General features: G+C 31.5%; 1 protein-coding gene across 1 annotated transcript in view; it reads right to left on the bottom strand.

The window, feature by feature from the left end:
• Window positions 1-12,392: 12,392 nt before the first annotated feature.
• Window positions 12,393-26,232, bottom strand: part of LOC106680490 (uncharacterized) — a 20,071-nt gene continuing 6,231 nt past the window's right edge. The window contains exon 2 of the mRNA XM_014420235.1: window positions 12,393-12,886. Within this exon, the coding sequence (XP_014275721.1) occupies window positions 12,504-12,886 (383 nt within the window). The 3' untranslated portion in view covers window positions 12,393-12,503. The remainder of the gene's footprint in view (window positions 12,887-26,232) is intronic.

Genomic DNA, 26,232 nt, shown 5'->3' with positions numbered 1-26,232 from the left:
TGGTCACCCTCTATCCTATAATACATACTCATGTCCATAATACCAGAGGCAGCAACACCAGCTGTTGTTATGCAAGGGTACACGGTCCAATTCTGGGCCCACAATAATCCCCACACTTTAGATTATAAATATTTACTCACCGGGGGCTGGGGAGGCAATCTTCTGTCCCTTCTCGCGCGTATACAGCTGCCAAAGAAGCGCAATATCCTCCTCTACACTGACGTCACTGATCGGGAAAAATACTACACTTTGATCTTAGCCAATAGGCCGAGAAGCGATACTAAAGCAATGGTTAAACCCTAATATAAATGAAGAAAGAATCGCTAAAACGGTGGGAACAAACCGCGTCCCAATATCTAAAACCAAACTCGAGATAATCGATTTTTAATCTGGTGGCGTCACTCTATCGGCAGATTCCGATGCCAATCACCTCCTGTGTGATTTAAACATCCGCCTAATATCATAAAGGCACAATGAAGACCAATAAGTAATAGTAATAGATAGCAGTCAACTCAGTGCTGCGCCCTATGAGCAAATACTGGAACTACCTCAAGGTACCTGCCTCTATTTAGGGCTACTACTATGCTACTACCTACACCTGCTTCTACTATTCATTAAACTTCATAAGAAAATTATAAGATATGTTGGTCTTAAATTAAATGTAAAATTTAATTTTGATATTTCAAAAATCATTATTCTCATTAAATCAATATTAGAACACTATCTTACACTTCTAATACAAAGAAAATACTTTTAAAGACACTTGATAAAAATAATATACCCCTATTATTATGTACAATAAAATAGATAATTTATTTTATTTTTTAAATAATTATTGTTCCTATTGAATTCGTATTCATACGGTACTTCATGCTTCTAATTAACAGAAAATACATTTGAACGTGTTTTTATACAAAAAATTCATAACTATTATTATGTACAATAAATTAGATATTAATATTCAAATATAAATAATTTATTTTATTTTTAAAAAAAAATATTGTTCTTATTGAATTGGTATTCACACGCTACCTCATGCTTCTAATTAACACAAAATACATTTGAAGGTGTGTTTATACTAAAACTTTATCACTATTATTATATGCAATAAATTAAATATTAATATTCAAATATAAATAATTTATTTTATTTAAAAAAAAAAAATTGTTCTTATTGAATTGGTATTCACACGCTACCTCATGCTTCTAATTAACACAAAATACATTTGAAGGTGTGTTTATTCTAAAAATTCATCAATATTATTATGTATAATAAATTAAATATCAATATTAAAGTATAAATAATTTATTTTATTTTTTAAATAATTATTGTTCCTATTGAATTGGTATTCATACGGTACTTCATGCTTCTAATTAACAGAAAATACATTTGAGGGCGTGTTTACACTTAACATTCAAACAATTCATCCCTTAGAAATAAATGGCAGTAAAAAATTTCGATTCTGAAGAATTTTTTATTTTCTTTTTCCTTGACACGAAGCCTCTTTATGTTTGGTAGTGAAGAAGAAAAAAGAAATGTAACTTCTTCTTAATGAGTTTAATATGCTGGATATTATGCGCGGTGCAATCGACCCAAGAACCACTATCGATTCCCACCCTTTCCCTTAACGGGCTACCGTTGCTTGTAAAAACTGGCTCCTCGGTGGCTTCTAACGGTCTAACTCGGCACACTTCTCTCTTCAGCTATCTTCTTTCTCATGGTTTCCATATTTGTTTCTCCGTTTGTTATTACATTCCTATTAGGGGTCTTAAGAAAACAAAACAAATAGCTACATTATCCATTTGTAGTTTATAATGTCTATGAAAGTCATAGTTGTTTTAGTTAAGCCTAGGCAAGATTAACCTCTTAGACCCGATAGATAAAAAAAGGTGGCGCAAGCTGGAAACTAAAAAAAAATATTTGTATGTATACAGTGCCCTCCCCACTAGACATGTTCATCTCACTCTTCATAACATTTACTTTCGCTTACGTATACAAGATATAAATATTGAGGGAAAGTATAGCGAACCTGCAAAATCTCTAATTTGGATTTTCAACGTAAATGCTCCTTTTGACTTCCCCTGGGTCTAAATACCCAAGCCTCTCAAAATGGCATGTTTGAACAGCTTAGCTCAAAGAAGAAAAGTCCAATAAAACTGAAATTACATATTTTGGGCGACTAAAAACGTGGAATGTCAAAGCAACGGTTTCGATAAAATCGACTGACGGAAATACCACTTTGTAGAATCGATTTTTCTCATATTTTCGATTTTGTAAAAATGGCTCTAACGTTTTTGATTAAATTAAATTCTGCATTTCAATGAAAAATCAAGGTATCTTTAAAAATCAGCTAGGTCTTATCCTCATTGGAATAGTTTAACAGAGGTTCAATGTTTAACTTTCAAAAAAATCTTACTCTATATTTTCTCTAATTCTGTTTGTTCGAAAAAATAAAACCAGTTCACATTGTTAGCAATAAATGCGGTGGGAGTGAGTAGCTCATTGGTAAGGCACTAACTCCAATGACCCGGGTTTGAATTCGGCTGTGGCAGGTAAATATTTTCTGTTTCACTGTTACCGCGAGTCAACCCTGTGGGTTCGCGGGTCCTCCGGAGTCCACTCAGACTCATGAAGTGGGTATCCTTAATTGGGTAAAAATTTGACAGTTGAGCGTGAATCTGACTAAATAACCTCATTGCACAACCGTTGGTCTTATGACTACTTCCTTGCAAAGTACTGCTCCTTGACCCTTCGTCAGTTATAGCGGTACAGATTTAATTTTTTAACATTTTATGAATTTTGTTTATTTGAAATAATTTACAATTTTGTATTTTGAACTGTAACAAAAAAATTATACATATGAACCGGGAAAGAATTCATAATGAATTATTGGATAATTAACCATTGTGTATTTTTAGCGATAATTTTTTTTTTAATGTTTATTTATTGCTATTTACAACTGTACATTATAATACATTTAGCAAATCTCATCCAAGTTAAATTGGAGTGTTACAGGCGTGTTGGAATTACTAATTGCTACCCATTGGTAGCACTCTAATGATATTTTACATTAGCTAGTCTCGTGGCCATCTTCTTTTCAGGCGCCTCGGAGGATTGTCAGGAATGGAAGCGGATGCAAGATTAGAAACTAGGGGGTTTGAGTGGTTAGAGAGTTTATAATGGAAGGAGTGATATCTGGTTCGGGCTAGATCGGTTACATAGAGAACATTAAGGTCTTTATGTATGATTTTATTTGTGACTAAGTAAGGAGCATTGAGGATTTCACGAAGGATTTTGGATTGTAAGGATTATTACGAGAGGAATTCGAAGGTTTAGTGGAGCCCAAAAGCTCAACTCCATATGTCTAGCTGGCCTTTGTTAGCAATAATAAAAATGGATAAATTAGAGCTTTTAAAGAATTTTATGATTACTAATGGAGAAATAGAGAAAGAGACAGGAGTTTTGAGACAAGAAAATCTTTTTCGATTGCAATCGTATTAAAACGACTTAGTAATATTTTGTTAAACCGTTGTATTTTGGAAAAACCCTAAAGGATGAATTTTTATAGCAACAGAAAAATAAAAATTTATTGTTCGAAATTTTCGCCTTCCAGAGTGATTAGTGAAAGTTTTGTGATGTTCACCGCTCCATATTTTTGAAATTTTGATTTGTTTCCACCGTCTCATAAATTATTAAGTCTTTTGCAAGTGCTGTCTTATGTGTATAATCTTATGTAGCGTACCTAAGTCTGGAGTTTCCAATAAGCTGGGATACTTTTTTTAACGGATTCTGATAAGAAATAAGATTTTAAAACGTATTTTCTACCAGGCACTTTTTATGATCTGATGTGTTTTGAAGGCCTAATCGTTAATAAACGTAAACAAATTTTGATTATTTGTGTGCTAATAACTGTGCGAAAAACTGAAAAGGACGAAATTTTTTTAGAATTCGATTTCCCATAGGAATCTGCCATAATTCTTTAAGTTACCTAATGAATAAAACATGACAACTCAGTGAATAAATGCCTTAATCATGATGACAGTGAGAATCAAATTTTGAATCGATTTTATTCTTTAGATTTTTCACAATCATCAAATCCGTAAAAAATGTTTGGCATTTTTTTTTTTGCGATTTATGCTTTCAGGACGCGTCAGATCAAAAGGTTGCCCGATATGAATCCGTCTAAAAATCTGATTAACTATAAGAATCCTTAAAAAAACATTATCTCATCCTATTGGAAATTCCTGAGTTAGGTGAACGAATTAGAGATTACAAAATTACCAACATCCTCAAAAAAAAAACCTCATGGTGCTGTTATATAAAAGGAAAAATCAAACAAAATTTCTAAAATTGTATCCAATTTGGATCCACACTGAGATATCCTGTTTAACAAGAAATAAGTTTATGAATAATTAAGTAAGTAAAGTCTTATAAGCTGGTTTTGTTATGCAATAAAGTTAACATTGCCATCAGAAAGAATATATAATTATTATTTTTTTTCTGATCTACAGAAAAATAAAACAAACAATTTTATACTATTTTGTTTTTTTATTTTTTATTTTCGAAACCTCTTTATTTTTCATTCAAATGCAAAATACAATATACAATTTTTTTTTTTTAAACCTCTTTATTTTTTATATGGTTACATAATAATATAATGCAATACATTATACATATACAATTTACATTATATCTTCGTTTGCCGTATGGCATTATAAGATGAGCAAACATGGTCCACTGAAGGCAGTTATATATTTGTGGCATGATAGCTGGGGGGCTTCAAAGAAATTGGGAAGGGCCATTCTGGCTGGTGATGGTGGTGGTGTGATGACTTCAAGTTGCTACAATTTTGTTTGTTTTTGTTATTTTCAAAACCTCTTTATTGATATATAATTACAATTACAAATATATGATAATACAGAGTATATATACAAATTACATACTGACTTTGTTTGCCGTATGGCAGTATAAGTCGAGTTACAGGGTTACAATTTTGTTTAAATTATTCAAACTTTAAATACTTCCCTGAATTTAGCCAAACTATTAGATTCATTGAGCAGTTTAGTTATATAATACATTTTATGGTTATTTTTGTTACCTAAATATCTCTGTTCCTAATGTTCTGCAAATGAAGAAATCGTGAGAAAAAACGAAATACAAAAAAAAAAAAAATTAATAAAGAAATTATTTAATAAATTAAACGAGGCGCAGGGCAGGTTATGGGAGTCGCTCAGAAACCAATGCGGTTAAGTCAATTTTTCGATGTTTTCTGATTTTTGTGAATTTTGATGAAATAAATAACATTCTTCTTGTTTAAATAAATAAAATTTTATCCATTTTAGTCTCAAAACATTTTTATTCCTTTATAAGTCTGACGTTTCGTCCACCTCCTCAATCCTCAAGGACCATCTTAACACAATTTTAGAACCAAATTATTTAAAAAACTACTTCATGCGGGCTATTCTGCCCAGGTAATTTATATCATTCCTGAAATTATCCTAATTAGTCAATTTTTCACATTAAATTACAATTTAAAATTATTTGTCACAGTTAACAGTAAAATTCAACACATTGTAGTGATAAATTCCTTTTTTGTAGGTCAGACAGATCTTTTTTAAATAGCTTCTGAGTATATTGTATAATAATAGCCATTGTGAATAAGTTCACCGAAAAAACAACAAATTCATAGTAACTGTAACTATTACTTCTAGTATTTTTAGTATTTTAATTTGAAATATCTTTACTTGGGTTAAAACAAAAAAATATTACATTGATGTGTTTTTAAAATTATTGTGTTATCAAAAATATTAATTAAATTTTCTTTAATAACTGTAAAAACTCTCGACTTTTTAAAATAATAAAAAATATTTATTGTAAGCGTATAAAAATGTCAAGATAAATAGAACATAGCGAAAGTGATACGCTTTTTTTATCCTAATTAAGGGAGAGTTACCGTATTAATGCTGATACATCGTCAGATTTCGAAAATAATAAAAATAACCGAAAATTTGGTAGAAAACGTAGCAGGAATCTTGGGAAATGGTCTCGAAATGCTGAAAAACTTTTTTTTTATTAATTATTTATTTATTTATTTAATATGATTTACAACTGTACAATAAGTAATTATGTTGTATGTTTCATATACACTTGAAAATCGTGGGAAGGAACCACCCATAGGTGGTACTTCAAGCATTTTTAAATTAGAAGGTCCCATGGCCATATTCTTTTCAGATGTTAAGAATAAAAGATCAAGAATTAATAGGTTAGGAGTTTGGAATGAAAAGACGCATATCTGTTTTGGGCCAAATCTGCAACGAATGGGATGTTAAGGTCTTTGTGAATGAATTTATTTGTAACGTAATAAGGAGCATCAAGGATTTCACGTAGGATTTTGGATTGGGTACGGGAGGAATTCGATGGTTTGGCAGAGCCCCAGAGCTCAATTTCATATGCCAAAATTGTTCTGATTATCGTAGTGTATAATAATTTTTTGTAGTGAATGGGAAGCTTAGAGCGTTTGTCAAGTAGGTGTTGTAGCAATCGAAATCTACGAGCAGTTTCCTGTCGTTTCAGTCTTGTATGCTGATTCCAAGTAAGTATCTTGGCAAGATGAAGTCTTAAGTATCGAATCTGTTTAACAGGTGTTAGTGGAGTATTTAGAAAGGATACTGTAGGACAGGAGAGTAGAGGTTTACGACGGTTAGTAAAGGTGATCTGATGAGATTTGTCAGGATTTATTTTGTTTCTCCAGTTTTGACACCATTCTTCAATAGTTGGGTCGTTGTTTACATACAGTATACATGTGTCATCAGCGTATGTTGTTAGGACTGTGTTAGGGTGGGTTGCGATGACAGCTGTATAAACCGTATAAAGAATGGGACCTAGCTGAAAAACTAAAAAGGATATAATCTAAACAATATCAAAATAGAAATAAAAGAATAATTCTTGCAAAGAAATTTGATAATAAGCCTTGGAACTCTTTACGACTTTGTAATCGCAAGTAAAAAAGGCAATGAAAACTTTGTGAAAATATTTTGTAATTCTTCTATAAAAGTGAGTTTAATAAAAAATTAATTAAAAAAAAACCTGTTAAAGGAACCTTCGGGATCAAGTATGTGATGATGGAAAACGAGTTTTTCAAGAAACTAACTTGCTAGGAGGAAGGAAGGGTGGAGAGGGAAGAATAATAATAAATGAAAAACAAAACAAAAAACATGGGGTCAAAGTAACGGTGCTAGTAAAAATTGAGGATCTTGAATATGAGATTATCTCATCTTTAAACCACAGACATCGTGAGCTAGCTATATCAGAGTTTGTATCTGGAGAGATCCTTTATGTATCTCTTCTAGTTTAATAGAAGTTTTTGGAGATGAATTTAGGATTTAAATTTGACTAGTCCAAAGCGGTTTGAACATTCTTGTCAGCTGGTAGTTGATATTTTAAAAATTATTAATTCATAAAAAAATTTTTCTTTTGAGGTTAATGACTTCCAATTTAATGAAATTTTTGAAAGGACAAATTGTGACATGATTTCCTAGAAGAAATTATGAGGTTTAAGGTGCATGAATATGGGACAGTGGTCCCGAAACGTTGTACCATGTGGTGATAATTTAAAAAAAAAAATTCATTACATTGGAAGTCATTAACCTCAAAAGAAAAAAAAATTTATGAATTGACTCACTAAACTTCCTATAGAGTTAATCCAGAAAAACTGTTAAGAACACTTTCCAAAAATATTTTTTACTTCTTATATAAAAGTAAATATATAAAAATATGGTGAAAATGAACTAAATGAAGAATTAATAAAAAATAAAGTATACAGAACTAAAAATATCGACTACTTTGTTCCAAATACAATTTTAACCTTCCATTTTATTTTATTTTTTAATTTAAGTTTATATATCGATACTTAGGACTCCAACCTGACAAGAGATTTACTTGAAATCCACATACAAGACTGAAACGACAAGAAACTGTTCGTAGATTTCGATTGCTACAACACCTACTTGAAAACGCTCTAATCTTCCCATTCACTACAAAAAACTATTATACACTGTAATAATCAGACCAATTTGGACATATGGAATTGAACTCTGGGGCTCTACCGAACTATCTAATTCCACCGGCATCCAATCCTTATAATCCTTGATGCTCCTTATTACGTTACAAATAAACTTACCCAAAACAAATCTTAACCCATTCGTTCCAGAATTGGCCCTAAACAGATATGTGTCTTTTCATTCCAAATCCTTACCCATCCTAAATCATTAGTTCTTAATCTCTCATCCATAACAATCCCTGATAATCCACCGAGGCGTCTGAAAAGAAGATGGCCACGGGACCTTATAATTTAAATTAATACTTGAAGTACCGCCAATGGGTGGTTCCTTCCCTTTTTAAGTGTAAATGAAACATTCATCCAATTTACTTATTGTATTTATTATTTTGTACAGTTGTAAAATACATTAAATAAATAAAAGAAAAAAAAAGTATATTTTCTCCAGTATTCTAATACTAATTCAGAAATACTGGCTTCATTAAAAATTCAATTGTTCTGAGAATATTTTTTGTTTTTATTAATTATGGGAATATTCCAGAGCAAGCTGGCAACAGTAGGGTATAATATAAGAATTGAGATCTAATTTCCAAGCAAGTGTTTCTTTTGAAGAAGATGGTCAGGCAGAGTTGGTTAAAAAGTATTTAATATAATTCAGAATTACAGAAATTGTAATTGTAACTGTAGCTTAGCCAAAGTAATTGCAGTTACCAATTACATTCTTATATAATTTTAATTTTTTTTCTCCAGAATTCCAAGTAATTGTTATTTTAATTATAAATACCTTACACCTAAATGGAAAAATATTTGTTATACAATGGCTCCAAAATATGAAAATTATATTCACTTTCAGATTACGTGCTAGCTTACAGATTTATTGATATGTTGCGGCTTACTTATACGTTTTCGAAGATGCTGAATATCGATTTTACGATTGAGCGCTTGTGTATCGATTTATTTTTTTATACCCATAAGAATATGTTCAAATATACTGGATTCACATATGAGTTAAATTACATTTAATTGTAATTGTAATTGCAATACTACAGGGCAAGAAGTAATTGTAATTGTGATTGCAATTACTTAAGTGTAATTTTTCCTGAAAATAATAATTTGTAATGTTTTCAAAGATTCAACGGTTGTCTTAGAGTAATTCTAGTACAACTAAAACATGTAGTTGAAGATGTAATTAAATTACTCATGTAATGATCTCTGGCCTACTCTAGTCTTTTTTATTAAGAACAAAAACAGTTTTCAACTATTTATTGATTACCGACGTTTCGAGCCACTTTGCAGGTTTTCACCGGGATGAGTTGAGATGTAAACAGTGCGTTTTGGAGTTACTGCTTGACTTTTCAGATTTTTTTTCTAAACGAAGTTGCAATTGTTGAGTTTTAACTACTTCATCATCATTTCATTTACAAATTTGTCAGTGATCCATAAAAATTCAAATAATTATTAATGCAATGCAAAACATAAAATTAATACTCGAATTATTTGAGATAAAACCTCTGTTATTCATTCCTGTGTTGGATATTAATTCTAGTGTAGTCCAATAATTGGAGTGGGTGGTAAACGAACCGAAATCCCTCCGTGAGCTATTAAAATATCAAAGTAGAGAATTCTATCTTAATGAAAATTTTATTCGTTTGAAGTTTTAAACCTACTATCTATCCAGTCCAGGATATATGAAATTCAATATTAAATTCTTTGCTGTTTTTGGAATAAATTGTCTGATTTTGAATTTTTTTTTTTGGCATAAAATTGCATATTTGTACTTATTAGCCTAAATTGGATGATTTTGATTTTCGAAGCATACAACTGAATGCTTGAACCAAAATCATCATAGATATTTGTATAGCAATATTTATTTTTTGGGCCTAGATAAATTTTTGGCTAATAATAGAAAAATGGGAGCGGGTGATTCATTGGCAAGACATTGGATTACTGTCTCTAAGTACTCGGTATCGAATCCGGCGGTGATAGATTTTCTGTTTTACTGCGTTACCGCTGTGGAAGATAGCACTCCGGGATTCACTCAGCCTCATGAAATGTAGACTCTTAATTGATTAAAAATCTGGTGGTCAAACGTAGTTCTGACCAAATCACCTTCTTGCACAACCGTTGGTCAAGAAACAGTACTTCCTTACAAAATACTGCAAACGTGATCCTTAATAGATCCTAGAGGTACAGATTTAATTTATTTAATAGAAAACTATGAGGTAAGGCAAAGCAATGTTTAGCGTCGACTCCAACCTAAATAAAAATAACGGATATACATAAGTGACGATTATTCTTGGAATAATAATCCTCATCAAAGGTCTTGTGTAGCTAGGGAAAAATATTTCCAGATTTTCGGCGAGATTCAACTTCAGCAGTTATGAATAACGTTCATTGTTATTATTTTTAATGAGGTGTAGATAGTTGACCGTAGATTACTGATTGGAGAAGATGGTCAGAGAGGAGGGTTGCGGTCAGCAAAGAAAAACATAAATAAACAAAAAAATATTTATTTATGCCGACGTTTAGACCTGATTTTAGGTCTTCATCAGGCCTATAGAACAAAAGAGATAACAACCATCATTTAGAGAGACATAATATTATATTTCGTCTTTCATTGTCATCAATCTGCTACCGTCTAATTCCATGATTATCAATCAATTATTTTTTATTTTTCAATTCAATATTTTGTATAATTCCAAATTTGTTTGTATACTATTTCTTTTCAATTACATGTTTCTCTAAATGGTGGTTGTTATCTCTTTTGCTTTATAGCCCTGATGAAGACCTGAAACTCAGGTCAAAACGTCGGCATAAATAAATATTTTTAAAATTTATTTATGTTATTCTTTGCTGACCGCATCCCCCAACTATTTTCTCCAATCAATCAATTATTATGATCAATTTCATGATTAGCAACATTTGTTTTTTATTTAATGATATTTGAAACTGTATTTAGGTTAATATACATCTGGTAGATATGATGTTAGATTATAATGGTATGATTTATACATGTACAGAAACTACTCATTGCTAGCACTCTAAGTACATTTATACATTAGAAGTTATCGAGGCCATCTTCTTTTCAGGCCCCTCAGAGGATTGTCTAAAATGGAAGAGGTAGCAAGATTAGAGACTAGTGAGTTTGGGTGGTTAGGGAGGTTATAATGGAAGGATTGATATCTGGTTCAGGCTAGATCGGTTATATATGGAACATTAAAGTCATTATGTATGATTTTATTTGTGAAAAATAAGGTGCGTTGAAGATTTAACGAAGGATGGTCCGAAAATAAATTCATAAAATGTCCCTCATTGTTATTGGTGTTTGAAAAACTGTATCCCAGAATACTAAACGTAAAGAGTTCTAGTAAGGCTCAATTTGAAGCTTGCTACATGCACCATAAATTAATTTATAATAATTGTTTTCCCAAGGATATTAGTTTCCATGATATTGGCTAAAATAAATTCATTTAATGTTCTTAATTGTTTGGAAAAAAATATTGATGTTTGAAAAACTGTATATCGGAAAATACAGAACATAAAGAATAAACCAATACAAAATAAAGCTTGTTCAATGCACTATAAAGAATTATATGGTAATATTTCAGCTACTGGTTATACTTTAGGAGTTATTGGTAATTATCTAATTAATATACATCTATTAGTTAATACATTTTTGGGCTGTTGATATGAGATGTGCTGTCCTAGGTTGAAATTTATGTAATTTTTCAGATTTGATGATGCCTGAAACTGCAAAACGTTGACTGATTTGTTATTTACTGTTATTACTGTTATATTATTGAAATTTGTGAGATTTTATTAGGCCCTAAGAATTTTTTCAATAAAATACGAGTTTGTTTTTGGTATCTTCAATTAGTTTAATTTTGTTTTCATTTTTTGCTATGAAAATAATTCTTTAAGAGCCTGTAATTTCCAACCCTGTACAGCCGTTGACAACCTTAACAAACTCTGGCATTGAATACCAGAGCAACCTGCGTCTTCGGAGCCTTGCTGGTCTACGAGTTTATTATTATTAGTATTATTTTCTTGGTCTCGGACACAAGAAAAATATATTGTATTTAAAATGTACTCCAAGTACTAAATGATAATAACATTACTTTACTCGTAATTAACATTTTATTGAGTGATTATTGCTAATATGCACTTGTTTTGAGAATAAGTATTTTACTTTGTACTCAATCATTTTGAATACTAGTAAAGTAGTCGTACTCTTGTACAATTTTGTTTAGCTCTGGGAGGGAGATAGACTTGATCACTATTGAGGTGTATAGGTACAGAGTAATGGTGATGATAGATAATAAATAAAAGACTGATAGACTTGATGATAAATAAGATGAGACATGTATTTGTGTCGAGGACTAGATGGAGTTACAATGAAGATGACATTTTGATTGAATAAATTAACATTATGGAGTTGGGACGGAGTTCACTTGCTGGCCACGGGTTCCGCTTGGTAACCGGGGACTAAGACCGCGGATCCGGTTCCCACTTTCTTCGGCACTTCCTCTAGACCGTGATCTTCGTGTGTGCTTTTGTCGTCCTGCGCCACTTTGGCCGGCTCCAGAGGGCGCGGTTCGTCTGATTCTTGCACGGGTGCTCCTTCCTCCTTAGATATCTCCTGCTGTACCTCTTCGCCTACCTTCTGTTGTTGCGCATCTTCCACAGGTTTGGCTGCCTTTTCCGAGTCATGGACGGCCACTTTCCCTCCCGTTTCGTAGATCACCTCTACGTCCGGACCCTGCTGGATGTAGACCGGGACGTAGCCTGGAATCGCAGGTAAAAGCTGCTGGTGTATCGCTCTGGCTTCTCCTGTAACAATATGAAACTCATTTTAGTTCTACATTACTGTAAAATACTTTAACAGAATAATACAATATTTATAGGTAGGATAAGCAAGTAGATAAATCGGGTGAAGTAATAATAGAATACATTAAGATAATTCAGGAATAATTCGTTTGCCATCTGTCGTTAGTACGAACCTGATAAAGGCATGGATCAGGGTTTTTTTTTTTGTTTTTTTTTTTTATACCAGATCGGCCTGGTGGGCCTTACATGGTTGATATAACTTATATTATATGTATTTTTTAACAGTTGATTATGAGGGGGTATAGTCATACAAATGACACCCCTAACTATATATAATGTTCTTATTAAAACCAAAATAAATAGATAAGAATAATTCTTCTTAATAAAAGAGGAAAGTAAAATTAATAACAGAAAATAATGATTTTGGTACACTTAAATAAAACAAACGATTGTCTTCTAATAGTAAAAAGAAACAAGTTAATTTGAAAAAGGGAAGAATGAAGAAAAGAGAAAAAAAAATGAATGAATGAATTACCGTTAATTCAATTAAAAAATGAATGAATTACCGTTGATAATAATATGTAAATAGAGGTAGTGTGATTATGAATTAATTTTATATTTATTAAAAATTTATAAAAGAATGTTCTGCAGCAGTTCTGGGCTTTAGTCTTCGGGTTGAGGTTGGGTTTCCCAGGTTTTAGGTCACTGCTCCTTTAACTGTCGGTAACTGGGAGTGGAACTTCATGAACCGTTTTTTGATATAATCCTCTATTGACTCCACTTGTAATTTGCGATGCAATTGGCTATTTCTTATGAACCAAGGAGCATTAACTGCGATTTTTAGGTCTTTATTTTGAAAAGATTGTAGTTTTTTCCTTTTCGTGAAGGATGCCGCTCCCCAGACTTCACAACCGTAGATCACCAGTGGCCTGAGGATTGTTTTAAATATAAGAACAGTGATCAGGGTTTGAGTGGTAGTTGGCGTTACGATTTTTATAGTAATCTGGTCCGTCATTGGTGGTGTAATACACGATGATGTACTTAGCAAAATAAAAAAATTATCTACTGTACATATAATAGAATACAGTTTTCGGAAAAAGTCGTTTTTTGTTTACATTTACCAAGAGGGCGACACTCTATATCGATCCACCAGTGATTTACATTCATTAATAACACGGACAGTCAGATTGGCAGTGAAACCAAAGATTGATGTTCTGATTGACCGTGTCGAGGTAATACTGAAGGATTAACTAGAAAATTTCGAAATGTAATCATGAGAATGAGAAGTGGAGGGGATACTGAGATGGTGGAAGAGAGGCTGCGATTCCGTTATTACATCACGTTTTACACTTTATTATTGCAGGTAAATGCCGAAATAACAAGGCTTTCTGTTTATTACGAATCAAATCAGACATTAAACAAGATTCTTACTATTCCATATTTCATTTATAATTAAACTTCAGTGAAACTGATAATGTAGAGGCCTTCGTAATTCAAGTCAGTCATGTCAGTCTAGATGTAGAATGATTGCTGTCAGAATGATGAATAGGATATTTAAAAAAATATCTTCGAATGTTTAACGAGGTACCAATTTCGCTCTTTCTAATTAAATATATTTTTCACCTGCCTTCTCTTTGTTTATTTATATGTTTCTGGCTAAACTATTCCAACACTAAATTTAAGAATACTAAACTGCCAATAAAGCTCCAATACTTCATAAAATAAATTTATCAATAACAAAAACTTTTGTTGATTTATAATAAAATAATAATTTGTTTAATAGGGTTTATTACCTAATTCCCTTTGGATTGAACGACTATGATACTTATTGGTTACAATATGAATCACTGATTTTTTTTTTCAATAAGCATTGGTAAGAATTTTTCTGAGGTAAAGGATTACTTTAATCTACTTCTGAAACCCTTACTTTAGAAGCTTCTTTTAAAGATAAGATTTTTTTTCCAGATTAGTATCTCAATATACACTTTCAAGTACCAATAGTAGAAAAAGGTAGTGACCAATTCGAATTATGTAACCATACTTAATGAAACCTACTAATTTCATGTTTTTATGTTTTAGAGTGATCAGAAAAAAAAAAATAATAAAATAAAATAAATAAAGCGTGTCAGAAAGTGCTGGTTCGGATCCGACCGTTGGAGAATATGAACTTTAAATAAAACTTAAAAAACAAAACCCTATTTCTAAAATATTAAGATCCCACGGGATTTGCGATCCACTTTGCATATAGAATAAAAGAATTATTTATAGATATAGAGTAATACACAGGTTCTTATTTAAGCAACTAGGGGGTCCCGGGCAATTAAAGACATGGAGGATCTTAAAATTAGATGGAAAATTTAAATTATTTTCTGGATGTAAAACTGTAGGTGATTAAACAAGTCAAAAATTTATTTTATATTATAAAAGTAACAAACGTTAAATAAAGATAATATTTACAAAGATGGACTTTTCTTGATTGCTGTATAACTGATTTAGCGAAGTTGGGTTTGGAGGGGCATCACTGGTAGGATGTATGCAGAAGTCAAAGAAGTCCAATCCTAGAAGTCCAACCCCTTCATATTTTGTTTATTTATTTATTTTCTTTTTTCAAATATTTAAAACCTTTCGCACTATACGTGCTGTGTCTAAGAGAACCGACTGTTGAGCCTCTCTTAGTACATCAAGAAGCACTTCCAAACCATTCACGCCTGCCACTGTGGATTTTGGTACGAGACCATTAGTGGATATAATTATTGGAGTACTGGTAACTCCCTCCAAGTGATACAGTTCCTTCAATTCAATCGCCAATTCCTGATATTTCCTTAGTTTTTCTCCCACAGTGGAGCTTATATTATTATCGTTGGGGATTCCGACATCAATAAGTCCCGCTTTGTTTTTTCTTAGATCAATAAGGAGGATGTCTGGTTTATTATGGCGTACTGTATGGTCCGTAATTATTGATTCATTCTAATAGAGCTTGAGAGGACCTTTTTGGAGGAGTCTGTTTGGGTGGTACTTGTAGTATGGGCTCTCAATTAACATGTACTTTATTGCCAGGGCCTGATGCAAAATTTTGGCCAAATATCCTCTGTAAATATTATTATTATTTATTATTTAGAAAGAGACTAATCGATTGGCACGTAATAACCTTGGGGAAAAAATGTATACTTTTTGAGGTACTCTACATAAATGCTTAATTTTTCTAATAACACTTTTTCACCAAAAAATTGGGCTAGGCTATAATTTTCCCTGAAAAATCCTGAACATTTAGCAAAAATCCCCATGACAATTAGATGAACGGTATGGCTGTGCATAAAGTACTATCAAACAAATATTATTGTTTTTTATATATTAGCTATATCTAGAAGTCCTATACAAAGAGGGAACTATACACTACTAATTCTTGTTGTTTGACATCATCACCAGATAGTAGTTAAGTTTATACAATTGTAGATTCTCTTTCGTACAATGAAAATGCCAGCTCCGTAGATCGCTTATCCAGCTATTATCATTCCGCCCTCAAGCCAAAGGTTCATTGCCGTTACAGGGAACAGTTAGAGCTGATTATACCGCAGAAAGCTATAATTGCCCCTTAGCCAAATCGGACAGCGGCTCTTGGCCTCTTATGCTCTACTTAGCTTCGCTTCCAGGTTCCGGAACCACGACCTTCTGGAGGATCTTCTCCAATTCAAGAGGAAGGGTCCTAAATGAAAGCACGAACAGTAACGGAAATATCCGACATCTTTGTTATTGAGCACAATCACATTTTTTAATTATTGGAGAAGTTTGTTGGGGGGGTGCGGTCAGCAAAGAACAACATAAATAAACAAAACCATATTTATTTATTTTATGTCATCGTTTCGACCTGAGTTTCAGGTCTTCATCAGGGCTATAGAGAGATAGCAAAAGAAAAAGAGATAACAAAAACATTTAGAGCAACATACAATTGAAAAGGAATAGTATACAAACAAATTTAGAACTATACAAAATATAGAATTAAATCATAAATGATAAAAAATTGATAACTGATAATTGAATAGTACAAAATTTTAATTGATTGATAATCCAGGAATTGTATGGTAGTAGATTGAAAACAGTGACAGATGAAATATAATATCATGTAGGTAAGAAGATATGTATAATATAAGATATGCAAGTAGTGTCTAAAAAACTGAAAAAATAAGTAAATAAAGTGAATCTACAAATTGAACACTATGACAGACAATGAAAAATAGTGAGTGGCTTATATCTGAATTACAGTGTGAGTATTAACTTATATACCTATATCACATTTTTTATCTAATATAATAATGATATAGTGAATCTTGTCTTCACGGACACCCTTTCACAACGGAATGTTCTTTTATTGCAGAATTTTTTTCAGGTCAAGCCATCAAATTGCATACTTTTGCTCTCCTGTATTACGGAACTTCTCCATAGAACGCGGACAACAATTTCATTTCCCAGCAGCACTTTTTACTCCTCTATAATTGATGAGTCTGCCCTACGTATACAAGAGAAACTCATCAATTTTGACAAGTAATTATGCCTAGTTTTGATTAAAGTAATCAAAAATTGGGGTGAAATAGCTGACTTTTTTCTCCTCTTGGGCTCTTGTACTATTACAAATCCTCTAAATAAATCTTAACTTTCCCCCTTTGGCGTTAGTAACCTGTAGGATAACCATTTTTTTCTTCCCTAAGTTGGAGAATATGACGTTAAACTTCAAATAAATTTTTTTTTTTTAAATTTATTTATTGATATTTACAACTGTACATAAATACATCAAGTAAATTTGAGGAAATCATAATGGTATGGTACAACCATGTAGAGAAACCTCGCAATGGTAGCACTCTAAAAACATTTTACAATATAAGGTCGCGAAGCCACCTTCTTTTCAGACGCCTCGGAAGATTGTCCGGAATAAAAGAGGAAGCAAGATTAGAAACTTATGGGTTTGAGTGGTTAGGGAGTTTGAAATGGAAGGATTGATATCTGGTTCGGGCTAGATCGGTTACAAATGGAACATTAAGGTCTTTGTGGATGATTTTATTTGTGACAAAGTAGGGAGCATTTAGGATTTTACGAAGGATTTTAAATAAAATTAAAAAAAAAAATCTTATTCTAAAAGTTTAAGATCCCACGGGATAATGCACGGGTAATGCACATGTTCTTATTTAAACAACTAGGGGGTCCCGAGTAATTTAAGACATGGAGGATCTTAAAATTAGAGATAGTAAATTTAAATTAATTTCTGGACAAGTGAAAAACGATGGGTGATTAATAATAAATAATTTATTTAATATAAAAAAAGGAACAAACGTTAAAAAAAGTTCATATTTACAAAGAGGGACTTTTCTTCATTTTTTACTAACCAAATCATAAATTATATAAACCGGTAATAGACACCCCACTAGTTCAAATAATTAATTTATAATTTATAAATAATTAATTATAAAACCCGGCATAAAGAGAGCACCGGGCAGGGCAACTACTGAATGGGTTATTGTTTTCTCACTTTATGAAGAGTGCCGCAGCTTTTAAAAGCACATATGTCATAAAATATAATTGGAAACCCAAAATTTCAAAAATAATTTGCAGGTAATTTATTTTCTGAAAAAGTGATTATTATGGACCATATTACGATTTTTTGCGAAATATATAACAGCATTGACGAAATTTTATATTAATTATGAAGAATATATGTATTTTATGCATGTATGCATGGGTCATTAACTATAAATTATTCTTTCGTCAGGTTGCTGAGGAAATGAAGATAATCAGCAAATTATATTTAATTTTTATAAAAATGAAGAAGCTTTTGTAGTTTGTTTCCATTGTTTTATTCTGAATTCCTCCTCCATTTTCTCAGAGCATGAGGAAGTTATTTTATATTAATTGTTGTTTTTATGGAATGCGAAAATTTATAATAAAACACGTATTGTCGGTTAAGGTGTTATACCTTGTAAGTCGAGAAAAATGTTATTAACCATTTGACAAAAATCAATTCATACTTTAATGTACGGTTTAAATTATTTTTAGATTGAAGAAAAATTAAATACAGATCCTAAAAAATGATGAACGTGAAGTCGCCATATTAAGGTGTTTATTATATGTGTATATAAGTTCGGATTTACAATGGCTGTAGTACATTATTATTACAATATATTACGTACAAATATATATTATATACGTATAATTTTATATACCTAAAACTTCTTATAAAGTAATTCATCTTTTTTTGATATAGCCTCCTAGATTTTTAGGTGTTTTACCAACAACATATATAAGTACATTGGAAATTTATTTGTACAATTTAGCTTGTGTCTATATAAAAAAGAAGTTCTTAAGTTGTTACCCTTTCATATGTATTGTGATTCATTTATATTGGAGAGATTTATTATTGAGGATCAGTTAATAGTAAAACCCGAACTTATTGTTCGCATACTGAACGCAGTGAAAAAAAACAAACCTAAAATGTATACAATAAATGTAATATTTCTCTTTATTAAAATTCTGTAAATTTAATAATAATAAGTTAACTATATTCTTTTTTTCTTAAAACTGTTTTTTTTCACCATTAAAATAAAGTTAATGACACAAACAATCAAGTCGTCTCAATGCAGTTTTACGCCTGACTGATCCTCAACCTCAAAAATATATTAATAAAATTGTGTATCTAATGAAAAAAGTTATTTATTTTTATTTATAATAGATTATTTATTTATTATTATTTATGTTATATTATTTATTTATATATTTATTTATGATATATAAGTTATATATCGCTAATCAAAAGCAAACTTGTTAGCCGTACCACCAAGTTCACTCTGTATAAAACGTTGATAAGGCCAGTGGTCACATACTGTGTACAACTACTTAGAACCTAAGCAATAAAAGCATTAACCTGCTAGACAGGTTTGAAAGAGTAATTCTGAGGAGAATCTAAGGCATAGCATCTCCTCGTACATAAGGATACAGAGGCCTAAATGGCTTGGCCATATAATGAGGATGAGCTAGGAAAGAGTGGCTCATAAACTGTACAGTTATGTTCCGGATGGTGTGCGGCGACGTGGTAGGCCGAAGGGCCGATGGAGGGATGCTGTGGGGCAGGATCTGCGACAACTGAGGATCCCAGTTACCCTTAAAGAAGATAGAGAAAGATGGTTGGCGGCCGTTGAGCAGGCCAAGGGAAGCTTCATGCACCTCTTTTGCCAGTAAAAAAAGAAGAAGAAGTTATATATCAATCAATTTAACGTTAAATTGTTATAAATTAATTTCTTTATGTCGCAGTTTAAATGGTTTTTAATGATACTATGAAACAGCTTTTTGCATAAAGATGCATTAATTTTTTTTTTTTCATTTTTAACGCCCGAAAATGTTGTTCAAAGCTTTGAAAGGTGAAATCCACGTGGCCTTCCGAGTCCGATAACAACAGACTGTGAAGATCTCTGAATAAAAAGTTTGTAGGACAAATAAATTCAAATAACATTTTTTTTAATATAATAAGATGGTTAGGGTTGCGGTCAAAAAAAGAACAAATAGTATAAAACTATTTTAATGTCCGACGTTTCGCCCCACTTTGCAGGGCTTCAAAGCGAACGGTTGAACAGCCAAAAAAAATTATTTTTTTTATTTATAGCTAATAATATCAAGTTATTTTATCATATTTTGATAGTGTGGTCTATTTAATAAATATGTATGTAGTTTGCAGTGTAACGATTAAAAAAAGTGTTAATTGTGTAGTCTAGCCAGTGTTAGGAAAAACTAATTGATATAATATTGTAGGAAGGTAGTCCGGGAGGCGATCAATAAAGGTGTCAAAATAGTAAAAGAAAACTATTTATTGTTAACCATTTTGCATGGTTTCATCAGGGCTAATAAAAAATCAAAATACAAACATTATAGAATTGACAGAATATTAAAATAAAGTTTCAAAATAATTGTTATGTTTATTAAGTATATAGAAAAGAAATAATAGTAATAAAAGGCAGTATACTAGTAGGTGGTCTAGAAACTAGCTACAAATAAATACAACCAAGTGTGATAAAGTTCTAAATACAGATTTAGACTAATAAAATGTAGTAGAATAGTCGTTAGAAACGCTGGTTAACAATAAATTGTTTTCTTTTATTACACTAGATCTGCATTTAGAACTTTATCACAACTGGGCCCTATTTCATAATGAAGTACAGACTAATGCTATTAGCCTTGTCGATTTAACTTAATATAATTACACTGGCTTGTACATTAGTAACTTTTTAACTCCTGTAATATCACTAATAGTCCTCCCTATTATGAAAACAAATAAATATTAGTGTAATTACCACCGTTGTTTCTATACTTGTACTATGAACCAATACTATTAGCTTTCATTGTGAAACAGGGTCCTGGATGCATTTATTAGTAACTTTCTAGTCCACCAAGTATATTCTTTTATATTATTATCTTTATTTCTATTTTATGTACTTTATAAACATGGTAGTTGATTTGAAATGTTTTTTATTTTAATGTAGTGTCAATTATATAATATTAGTATCTTATATCTTGATATTTCATTTTGTCCTGACGAAGCCCTGCAATGTGGGGCGAAACCTTGGTTAACAATAAATAGTTCTCTTTTACTATTTTGATACTCGGACTATCTTCCTACAATCTACTTCATACGGTCAACTATCTTCTTCCATAATTGCAATTATATTTGACTGTAATTAGTAAATGCGATCGGTCCGGTACAACTAATAAATATAATTTCGGACCATTATTGCAATCACGGTTGCAATCATGGTTGTTCGTCAAGTAGTTGATTTTTTTTTTTTTTTTTGTATCTTGTAGAAAAATAGTTAATATCAAGAACACGACAGCGCCTGAAATTGATAAACGGCGTGAAACCCTCCTCTCCCGCCTTCCGTGGTAGCTTTAATTATCTCACATTTAATACAGAAACTTATAGCAGATAGGGTGGTCGATGTACGACATGTCACAATCTCACAAGAGGAGATCATAAAGAGAGAACACAAAAAAACTCATTCTTCCCCGTCGGACCTGCCTCACTAAGACCACCAGGGAGCAACGGTCCTATATCACTTTTGAAATATTTGCTTAAAATGGGAAGAGGGCACTTTAAGATAGTTTAATCGAGCAGTATTTGAAAAGCGCCTGAAATTGAAAAACGGTGGAAATTGTCTCTTTTGTACCTGAGATAAGTGAAGCTGTCACGGATGGCGGAAGTGGAGGGTATAATAATGTTTTCCAATTTCAATATTTCTTTTTAAATATTTAATTATCTTAAAGTCCCCTCTTCTCATTTTTAAGAAATACTTCAAAAGTGATATAGAACAGTTGAAATTGATATTCTAAATTCAATAAATTTTTAAATTCTACCCCTTATAATGCCATAGGACAAAGGGGGGGACCAGTTACGTATGTATATATTTAGATATATATTAATATTGTTATTTATAATAAAGGAGGTAAGAAAAAAAAATTCAAAATTTATAATATAATACAATTTTGCATAATATAATGTGTAATTTTATTTTCTAGTTTCAAATTACAGAAATACATACTTTATTCGAACAACTATTATTAAATTATATTATCAAATAATTATTATTTATTATATAATAAATCGCATGAAGTATTGCGTGCACAGTGCACTGTGTTATTTCGTCCTGGGCTCACTGCTGCCTCTTGTAGATGGAGAAGTAAAATATAAGATTTCATGAACACGGGAAGAATTATAGCGATAAAATTTTAATAATTTAGTAGCTTTGTAACTATGGAAAAACTTAGTAACAATAAAGTTAAAAAAAAAAAAGATTTTCTTTATTTTTAAACATATTATTTAAACTTTTAACAATTTTAGACAAAAATATATATTATTGGCACAGTTGCCAAAGCTATCAACTTGAACAGCCCTGATGAATCTCTACAAAGTGGGGCGAAACGTCGGAAAATAAATAGTTGTAAACTATTTTTGTATCTCTTTTGACTGCAACCCTGACCATTTTCTTCATTATTTGAAATTATACGGTCAATTATTTATATACAAAGGTTCTTTGAACTATTATTGTAATTTTATAATCTGGACTAATATCTAAATGAGATCAATTAAAGAAAGTTATTAATGGAAGATTTTTTTATTAAATAAATTTAAATTAAGATTTCACCACATTAAATATAGCAATCTAGTACCATTAATGATAAGGAACTTGTCTCCGTTCTCGCGGCCGACTTCCCGATCTCCGGCTATAATATCCGTTTACTGCCTGTAAGGCCTACTTTTCCAAACCTACAATAAAATGTCTATCCGCTATTGAAATAATTCTTATATTGCCTAATAGAAATATACATACATTTTTTTATTTTGATCTCTTTATTACTTATTGTTAGTATAATAAAAAATAACACATCATTTCACTGCATTGTTTGAAAGCAACACATCTGACAAATAGAAGTTTTGATTTTATTTAGAATTAGACGTATAAGTGCTACACTGTCAGATTTCTTTACTGAGCTATTAGAGTTGTTACTAATTAGTTCCAGTGTACTGTGCATTCAATGGAATACCTCAAATAAAAAATAGAAAAAATAAAAAAATTGTCAGAAGTACTACAATTCAAACATAGCAATGCTATGTTGTTCAGCAAAAGATGGTCTGAAATAAGAAGTCAATGAATAGAGAGAGGTCTTACCACAAATTATCATGTTTCATTGGAAAAAATAAGTTTGTGTTGCCCGGAAAAATTTACAGCTAACAGGTTCTTAAAAATGCAGGAGTCTTTCAAGACTCAATCATACCACTTCTTTACTAAATATTTACATTACCCTTACTCACCGACAGTAATATAGTAACTGTGACCCCATACAAGGAACTGTAACAACGTTCAAAACTGGTCTTAATAATGAGAGTATATGGTTCATTCTTAGAACAAAGGGGCAGAAGCGATGCCTAAGCAAGTCGTGGTATCCTATTTACCATTTTGAAGCTGAGAAAATTTTTATTGAAAAGTGAAAAAAAACAAAAGAACATATATCCATTACTAAAACCTATATGGAATTATGCGTTCTAAATTATGGACAACCTAGATAGACATGCTCATAGTTACAAACATTATAGTTAAGACTGGTAATGACATCACCCTACATATCTGGTTGAAATAAATGATCTTTGGAATTCACTAATTTAGTAAGGATGAAAATTTTTAAAAGTGTTCTGTTTCTGAATACAAGCTTATTAGGCCTGGTTAAAAAGCACATACAATCATGCTATAACCGTTAATTTATGAGTATAATTTAGAATCGAAATATAAATCGATTAACCCTTAAATACAAAAGAATCAGGAGAGAGATGGAGGTTGCTAATTTTAGGCAGAGCTTGAGGTGAGTGCCTTCCTTCCAGCCTCTTTGTGTCTTCTTCAGGTTCCTCCTCTCCTTATTTGAATGTTCCCCTTCATCGCCTTCGGTTCCGCCTCAATGAATCATTTTACCTCAGGATGAGTCAATAAACTTTTACAGGATTGAGGTTTTCAAATTATAAATGATTCAGGCTTAGTAACAAACTAGTGGAAAAGAGTCAACACTTTATCGAGTAGTAATATCCAATCAAAACCAATTTCTATAGAAAATGTTATGTTTATTGTCAAATTATTTGCATTCAAAAAATTAGTAATTAGTAATAGGATCCTTGTACATTTAAAAAATTAATAATTCCGGTCAGCTGATTTTATTAAAAGTATACTGTAACATCTCAGACATTTACTCGTTTTAAATTTTAAATTTTAGTTTGGTAGGACTTTTTTTTTTTTTTGATAGGCTGTCACACCGAAACCAATTTTTGGGGGTTAGTTATTTGAACTAAGGAGATCTCAAAACGAGATTTTAATAATTTAAGATTGTATATTTTACATTTATATTATTTGGGTGTAAATAATAGGGGTATTCATGATATTGTGTTAAATGTCAAATGTTATAAGTAAGCCTTGTGAGCAGCCTTATTTAAAGTCATGTTAAATGGTAAATTCTTAAGAGCTCCTAGCGGATTTTCTGTGCAGCTTGTTTAGTAACCTTTCCATCCAAAACTACAGGTTATTGTTTACTTCTAAGTTTTGATTGCAGTAATTTATTACAACATAAGTGAAAAGCAGAAGTGTGAAAGTTCGGCTACTAATTGTATTTTTTAACAAGTCCAAAACACAAGACAAAAGAAAAAAACACAAACTACGAGTAAGTAACCTAACACGACAACAAACAAAACGGTGACGAGCTCAGCTGGTCTGTTGCGTGACGTCACTCTTTATTTAACAGGCTCTCAACCCTGTTGTGTTATATCATTTTAACATGCTAAAAGAAGGAAATATTTCTCCATTTAACACGCTTTGACATGTAAACTAAACATCATGAATCATTTGTTTCAATTCAGGTCAGTTAACTTTAACAGTATATTTTCTATTTATCATAGCACTAACATACGTCAATAAAGATATTATATGCTTAATAATTAAATTAACTAATATCTGATAATATTCTACTAATACCGATAAATTGTACGATGAAAGTTTATAGGTTAAACCATACCAATTTTATAATGTACCAGCTACTTTGCCAATTTAGAGGTTTCGTTTCGTTTCATCTGTCTTTATTTTACAGTTCTGAAATCGGTAAGTTGTGCATACTTTTTTTTGTTTTACTGTTGTCTGATATAAAAAAGTGAAATGTGCTGATAGGAAAAATATATGCTTTCGAGTCTGGATTGAAGAGTTTCCGTAATAGGTGGTTCGAAGGTTTTGATTTGCTGTAAAAGTTTCCCCAATATAGGAGGTCCGTTGATAGAAGTTTCAGTGTATATGTATGGTTTAATTAAGCTTATGGTGTTTATTATTAAAGCCAATTAAACTTGCTGTCGTGAAGCGTCGAATGACCGAAACTCGATTCCTGTCACGAAAAGTTGTGAAGTTGGAGCGTGAGAACTGAACTCACTGACCTCTCGAGTCAGTAGTGGATCCAAAAACCATCTTTGGAGTAGGGAGGGGAGATGGACAAAAAAAAAAATACCTTTATAAGGCCGTATATTTGATTAAACATCCTAATATTTCCACCTAAGGCTAATGAGGGCAGGGCTGGTATTTAACCAACATCCTGTTGGCTTTTTCTGGTCATTCAGGATTCTTTCGCATATCCATTGAGTGGGAGTGTGTTTCAAAATACAAAATAACAACTTGTTTCATTACGAAACAAATCTTGTTTGCATAGAATAAAAATAAAGAGGTTATAATATGAATAATTCTAATAGGGATTATCCTTAACCCATTATCATGACGATGAGTTAGTAGTTTACCGTGCATATA

This window comes from Halyomorpha halys, unplaced genomic scaffold (genome assembly GCF_000696795.3).
Source record: "Halyomorpha halys isolate HHAL.00 unplaced genomic scaffold, Hhal_1.1 Scaffold265.1, whole genome shotgun sequence".
NCBI classification, from domain to species: Eukaryota; Metazoa; Arthropoda; class Insecta; order Hemiptera; family Pentatomidae; genus Halyomorpha; species Halyomorpha halys.
Note: the sequence above shows the minus strand (reverse complement) of the source record. Positions and strands in the feature narration are given on the sequence as shown.